The following is a 7,336-nucleotide window of genomic DNA, read 5'->3' on the forward strand; positions in this document are numbered from 1 at the left end:
AAGAGGATCTTGATGAAGATGAGAGATACTCCTTGAACTTAGCTTGGTCGAACTCATATTCGAGGCCATTGACCATTGCATCGACTTGAATGTCACTAGGCTACAACACTACGGTCCCGATGATAATGGGACTGTTGGCTCCCACTGTGGTCGCTAACGTGTTTGCTTTGGGAACGATTTCCTTTGCGATTTCCATTAAATCGTTTAAAAGAAACAAAAGAATAAGCTTTACAAGTATAACTCTCTTCTTCACAAAGAAAACAAAATTGCACTCCCTAATAACACGTACAAAAACTCCTACGTAGTAGTCTTTACTTGTGTAGGATTCTTTGCATAGGCCAAGGATGCGTTATCTGTGGACCAGGTCGGAGACGAAGAAGATTTAGGGTTAATATTTTAACAATGAAATAAGAACCGAAGTATCTTAGCAAAGTAAGACAAATACTCTTCTCAATTAAGTCAAGACCTGAACTCAAGGAAACATCAAAAGACTTCGAGAATACTCGTGAGTGGGTTAACAACTCTCTTGCTCTCAAAATTCGCCAAATGCCAGCTTTGTTTTTTCCACAAGTGTGTAGAAAAGTATTTATAAGGGTAGGAGACCGTAACCGCCAAAAAGAATGCAAACAGCCCCCTGGAAACTGTCTCATGCTTGTGAGACAGTTCCGAGTCTCATTCATCTCGCCGTTTTGTATTTGCTTTGCATTGGTTGGTCTTTTCTAGCTTTGGATGATGACATTCTTTGTCTTCTCACTAATTTAATCTGAGTGTGGGACCTATAGGCAATTTTTGCTGCCTACATCTTCGAAATATAGTTTTCTCCCACCTGCAACTGGATAAAATTGATACATATTTTTTTTCCTTACATCTTTGATAAGGGCAAATGATCCTTCACAGTTTGAATGTCCAACCCAGTAGCATGTCATGGTGAAATTTAAATACAATATCTCACAGGATCATAGGTGCAAACAAGGACAAGAAATAACATGCATCCGTGCCTACCATTAGCCAAAGGAAGTTATTATTCACAACTATAAACACTTACGCTGGCACAGTATAATATACGCTGAACTACATAAAAAAATGCCTTGACCTGGGATTTTTAAAACGTGGTGCCTTGCAACTGTAGGAAAAGAAAAGTGAAGAATGCTTGTTAAAGGGCGAAGATAAGTGCAACAGTTAGTTCCATACGGACAGTTTTATCAAATTTTCACTCATTCCCAGATTAAAATACTCATCTCTCGGTCATAGTAATATCTAGGAACGACCTAGGACCAAAAAGGTAAAAGATACACTTCACTTTTTTAAGAAAAATATACGAAATTTTAAAGCACCATATCCATACCTGATGCTTCCCATCAACGGCTATTACTTTAAAAGGATGCCATTCTGGCTTTTTTAGTTCGTCTTGCCACTTTGAACAATATTCTGCAGTTTTAATCTCTACATCGCCTCCAGGAAATCTTTCTTTGCATGCAATTTGAAATGCCTTGGAACAAATTTCACCCATTCTCTTTATTCCAATGAGCGCACGGCTGTTGCTTGACATTTCCTTCAGATTCTACATTAATTTTGAAGTAAGAGATTAAGGACAATAATCACAAAAAAATATTATAGCCTAGGGTATTCCTATGGATTAACCGATCTAGGTTCGGTTTCTTACATGGATGAGCTCTTTGCGAGCTTCTTGTAGCTCATCATTGGCACGTCTTTCCTTGACAACTAAAGTTTGATTAAGATCCTCCAGAGCTTCCATTTCTTCAACTTTGTCCTTCAGTTCTTCGTCCATTTCATTCACTTTCTTCTTGAGTGCCGCATCTTCTTCATCACCCATATGCTTCATCACCTGTATATTGCTTCTAAGCTGTTGGATTTCCAGTTCCATTTTGTGTTTATGATCTAACTGCTTCTCTAATTGAATTATCTTGTTGAACGCGTCCTTTTTCTCTTCCTGTATAACTTTGTGGTATCAAACATAAGTCTTAATCAAGAAATTTACTATGCATGATAAAAAAATTTTGAGAGTTTAACTAACCTCCTGTTTTTTAAGAAGGGACAGAACATCTTCATCAGCCTTCTGTTGCTCTTTAGTTGCCATTTGAAGGGAGTTGTTTTTCAGTTCATTCTGCACAAATCTCATATTTATCATTTTTGTGTGTAACTGCTACGTTCATGCTACAGATGCCATGTAATGAATACTTTTTACTTTTAAAACAAAAATATGAAAGTAAACATGGAAATCGTCATTTCATGTGTTTGCTTGAGTGATATATCATCCTTTGACAAACTTCAGAAAAAAGCTAAGTTAGCTACCAAAAACATAGCTTTAGATGCTGTAACTTACATAGCAAAAACTAGCATTGCTTTATGATCCAGTTCATTAAACTACACTGTTTCAAGATATTAATGAAGAGGAATAGTTAAAAATATGTATTATTTTCTCAACAACTAAATATTTTATTATGCTAGTAACTGGATATCTAACCATTAGTTTTCTGTACTGTCATTTGACAAAATAATCTGGGTCAAAGTGATTTACAATCCTTGTAAATGCGTAGAATCTACATTATTGAATGTGTATGAATATACTATCCATTATGGTAGTCTTCTTTAGTGCAGTGTGCAAAGGTATTTATGAAAACTGCATGTTCCGTTAAGTTTTAAACTGCACTGTTTCAAGATTTTAATGAAAAGGAATAGCTAAAAATATATATTATTTTTCTCAACAATAAAATATTATATCACTGACTGGATATCTAGCCATTAGTTTCCTGTACTGCCATTTGACCAAATAATCCGGGTAAAAGTGATTTACAATCCCTGTAAATGCATTGAATCTACATTATTGAATGTGCATGAACATACTATCCATTATCGTAGATTCGTAGTGCATGAACATACTATCCATTATCGTAGTCTTCTTTATTGCAGTATACAAATGTATATATGAAAACTGCATGTTTCCTTTAAGTTAATCAGGTATGGATTAACATAGAAGTTGAACTTCTAAGAACTATGCACCACGCCACTTTGTTTACTGTCAACATCCCATCATAACAGAGATGACAATACAATATTGTCTTCCATCAGGACATGGCAATCTCTTCAAATTAGTTTACAAGTGTCAACTGCCTTCATGAATTTCTCTGGAAAGAGTAAAAACAAAGATATTGGCTAAATAGTAGTCATCACACCAGAATTCGAGCTAGTATGCTCATCATGAAATTACAACCCAATTTGAGCTACTATGCTCATCATGAAATTACAACCCAACCTTAAGATTATGTCAATTTAGATGAGAACAAATGACAACACATTAAGAATGAGAAGCAAGAAAATAAATCTCCACTTTGAATCAAACCACCAAAGAAAAGCATTAGGTAAACTAAAGAGATCTTGAAAACAGTCATGTGAAGCGAAAAATGCTTCCTCAAGATAATATCAAGTCACAGGCAAGTTGTATCAGGAAATAACTCAAATACGAGAAAGAATTATCAGGCCTTAGAAACAAGATGATACCTTTTTCTTCTCATCTTCTAGCTTTCTACGATCAATATCATTTCGAGCAGCCAACTGATCAAGTTGCTTTTTTCTTGAAGCTAATTCTTCCAATTTACAATTCAGCTCTGATTTCAGTTTCTTATTTTCTCTAAAAATTCTATGTGAATGATTCCGGTTCTCTTCCTGCATCTTCTCAATTTCTACCAATGCACAAGAACACAAATTCTGTTGAAACTAGTCAGAGTTAAAAGTAAATTGGCAATAACCAAAAAGTTAATCAGCACTAAGTATATTCTTCAATAATTTGGTCAATATAATACAAGATAGGCTGGCTGATTAAACGATCATTTAACTTTCAACTTATGCCATTTCAAATTGAAGCAAAATCTACTAATTACTACGCCAAATTGTCCTCCCTAACTCAAACTTGATAAACCAGTTTAAAATATTTACATGGCCAATTTATTGGGCTTTGCTTAATATTGCTAATTGTCTTTCCTGACAGATACAATTGTTTAATATATAGAAAATTTCCATTCTCAGTCAAGGCAGCAGGTTATGACCTCTATGGCTGACATCCTCTTTTCTAGCATGTTCTACGTGTATAAGAAAATATTTCAAGATAGAAAGCAAACAACAAAAACAAACTCCAACATGATGCATACCTCTGTTATGAGCTTGCTGTAACCGTTCCTTCTCAGCCATCATCTTATCTAAGGACATAGTTGTCTGATTGTACTTACATTCAAGTTCATGTAAATGCTTGGTCTTGGCCTCTATCTCGCTTGCCAGATTAGCTACAAGTTTATCGGTTCTACGATTTTCTTCATTTGACAAATCGGAGACAGTTTTAAGATCTCCATTTTTTCGCAAATGCTCCCCAATGGGGCCAGAAGATTCATAATCGTCACTTCTTGCAACCCAACCATAAATGTCAAACCCACGGTGTCTATTTCTTTGCCAATCCTTTTTACCATCACTTCTTGCAACCCAACCATAAATGTCAAACCCACGGTGTCTATTTCTTTGCCAATCCTTTTTACCAAAACGTTCTGATTCAAAATGATTTTCAAATGCCATCGCATCCTTGAATCCACCCCAGTCTTTGCTGAAATCAACAACTGCATTCCCTGTATGACCTCTATGAGTCCATATTGCGTGAACTTTTACAGGGTTAAATCTAGAGAGCTGCTCTTTAAGCCTTGTTCCACTCTCAGCTACATATCTACCATCCTTGAATTCTGTCGGAACATTGACAATAATGCCCATCCACGGCCAAACAAACTTATCCTCTTTCTGCTTTGGAGGTTCAATAACCATTAGCTGCAGTGATGGACCTGCAGAATCAACAAGGTCATTCTTTAAGAATTTTTCCAGTGCCTGATGATCCGCTTTCAGTTTTGCCTTCCGATTAGATGCCCCGATTCCACTAGCATGCTGAAGCAGATCCTTGTACTGGTAATCTTGTTTCTTCTTGCCCACACAGAATGGGCATCTATATACACTTTCTGAGAATTTTACTTTCAATTTCTTTGTCCTTAAATACATGTAAGATTTGGCCACCAAGTCCTCTATGTCAGAATCACTTGCATCTGATGCTTCACCAGAGCTGTAATCCATGCCCTGCGGACAAGTGAAGCTAAAAAGAAAAACAACATTTTGAGTATCATTTAGTAAATATTGGCTGAAATACAGAATATTTGGAAAATGAAAACATATGCTTACGTGGTTTTTAATCGGTAAACTTTGAATTTTACAAAGCCTAACAAAAAATCCGGCCGGGCAAGAATATCTATTTTTTATGCTCTCAAAATATATGTGAACCGATGCACCATTGAAATGAATAAAAAAGGAGTAAAATGTGGAAAAAGAATTACAAATTATAATTTGATGAAATAGTGATGAGTAAAAACATAACATTTTATCCACGACATAAAAAAGAGCACAAAGACTAAACAAAATTTTAGCTGGGGGATTAACTTATTTAACTCTTATGTTTTTCTGAAAAAGTTAACAGCCCTCTCCTTAGTCCTTCCCCCTTAAAACTTTTGACAAATAGGGCCAAAGTCAGAGGACCATAACATTAGCCTTAATTGCAGTTTGATTTGCTATATTTTCCCCCATTGCTTTTATATACCTTCACTTATTTTTTGCACCACTTATTTACCCTAAAGTTTTTAAATTTTGCACTTTTATACCCTCAGTTACACAAAAATGAGAACCCCCTGTTCTATGCGACGATAACATGTTAATTTTAGATAACTCTTAATACTTGTTAAATTTATTGTTAAACCTATCAAAATCTTATTTTAAAGTAGAATTAGGGTAAGTTTAAAATAGAACTACATAATTTTAACAAGAAATTTAACAAAAATTAAGGGTTAATATTTTCTAAAATCAACATCTAAGTGTTGCATGAGGATTTTCAAGGGGGAAGCCGTGTTTTTACATGACTGAGGATGTTTAAGTACAAAATTTAAAAGGAAAAAATGTATATAACCTGACAGCACATTGCAAAATGGGTTGCCAGCTCAATGTCATGTGAGCCCCCTTGCTAGTCACATCAGGATGCTCACATGGCAGTGAGCTGGCAACTCATACCCAGTATCCTCATTTTAAAAACTTTAGGGTATATAAGTGCTGCGGAAAAACAAATGAGAGTATATGAGTGCAAAGTAGGGGAAACTATAGGGTATCTAACTGCAATTTAGCATCAAAATTATGGGGAACCCCATTTTTACGCTATTTAGCCTTTCTCTGAACCAACTTAGTGAAATTGTGTGAGAAAGCTTAACGAGAGCGATCAAATCTCCATGCAACCCAATCTAAACGATAACAAAACCACCCTTCTCTCTCCCCCATTTATCAATCTCCCTAAAAAAATACGAAAAAGGAAAAAAGAAAAAACCACATGATGGCCTTACATGAATATATTACATATGAAACCCTGATCCAAAGAACAATGCACTGAAAAAAACCACATGATGGCCTTACATGAATATATTACATATGAAACCCTGATCCAAAGAACAATGCACTGAACAAAAACCTACCCGATGTAGTTCAACTACAATCAACCCATGACAATCACTGATTGCATAAATTCTACGAAAATGAATCCAAACGTTTTTCCCCAGTATCTGTCTTCTCAATTCGAATGTGGGAGAGCTCAAAACAAACGACCAAATCTCCATACAATTCCTTCATCTGAACAGTACGGGGGGAAAACCCTAGCCAATGTAGCACTGCTACTACTATCTAGAAATAACGATAATGATCTGAAACTATTTGCAAGAAAAAAATTTAAAATTAGGGAACTAGGGTTTTGAGATGGGGGAAAAAAAATTTACCTGAAAAAGGAGTAGCTGCAGCGCTTTAGGGAGAGCACGAAAAGAAGCGAGGGGAATTACTATAGCAATCGAGACGGGGGCGCTTTCGTTTCTGCTGCTTTAATACTGTTGCATGCTGTATATAGAAGTATTTGTTTCGTGCACCCGCTTTCCGGAGAACTCGGAAAATCGCCAAGGCGAGAAAAATGGGACCGCTCGCTGGGTTGGTGTGTTTTGATTTCGTGGGGCCCACTGAGCACCTGACGGTGAGAACAGAAAGTCTACGGAATTCGACCACGTGGCGGTTTAATATCCGTCGGTTTACTCTATCGAACGGCGGAGGAGAAGGGATGCAAATAATTGAAATTTTTTGCTTGAGAATTTTCTTTTAAAGCTTTTTTAGTATTCCTTATTTGTTATGAAATGACCTGGATGTCCATTTAGTTTTTAAGAAATTGATATTCCTCTAGTATATTAATCTTCTTTCTAGAACAACACAATGCATG

General features: G+C 36.0%; 1 protein-coding gene across 2 annotated transcripts in view; it reads right to left on the reverse strand.

Annotated features, from left to right (window-relative positions):
- The window catches only part of LOC109829873 (factor of DNA methylation 1-like), a 27,799-nt gene extending 20,846 nt beyond the window's left edge, over window positions 1-6,953 (reverse strand). Inside the window, exons 1-7 of one of the 2 annotated variants that reach the window (XM_020396946.1) lie at window positions 6,852-6,953; window positions 4,545-5,140; window positions 4,167-4,475; window positions 3,520-3,701; window positions 2,036-2,125; window positions 1,664-1,951; window positions 1,346-1,561 (exon numbers count right to left, since the gene is read on the reverse strand). In XM_020396946.1, coding sequence (XP_020252535.1) covers window positions 1,346-1,561; window positions 1,664-1,951; window positions 2,036-2,125; window positions 3,520-3,701; window positions 4,167-4,475; window positions 4,545-5,121 — 1,662 coding nt within the window. In that variant the 5' untranslated portion in view covers window positions 5,122-5,140; window positions 6,852-6,953. Of the gene's footprint in view, window positions 1-1,345; window positions 1,562-1,663; window positions 1,952-2,035; window positions 2,126-3,519; window positions 3,702-4,166; window positions 4,476-4,501; window positions 5,141-6,554; window positions 6,787-6,851 lie in introns of those variants that run through there. The other variant, XM_020396947.1, reaches the window with a different exon arrangement.

This window comes from Asparagus officinalis, chromosome 2 (genome assembly GCF_001876935.1).
Source record: "Asparagus officinalis chromosome 2, Aspof.V1, whole genome shotgun sequence".
Taxonomy (NCBI): domain Eukaryota; kingdom Viridiplantae; phylum Streptophyta; class Magnoliopsida; order Asparagales; family Asparagaceae; genus Asparagus; species Asparagus officinalis.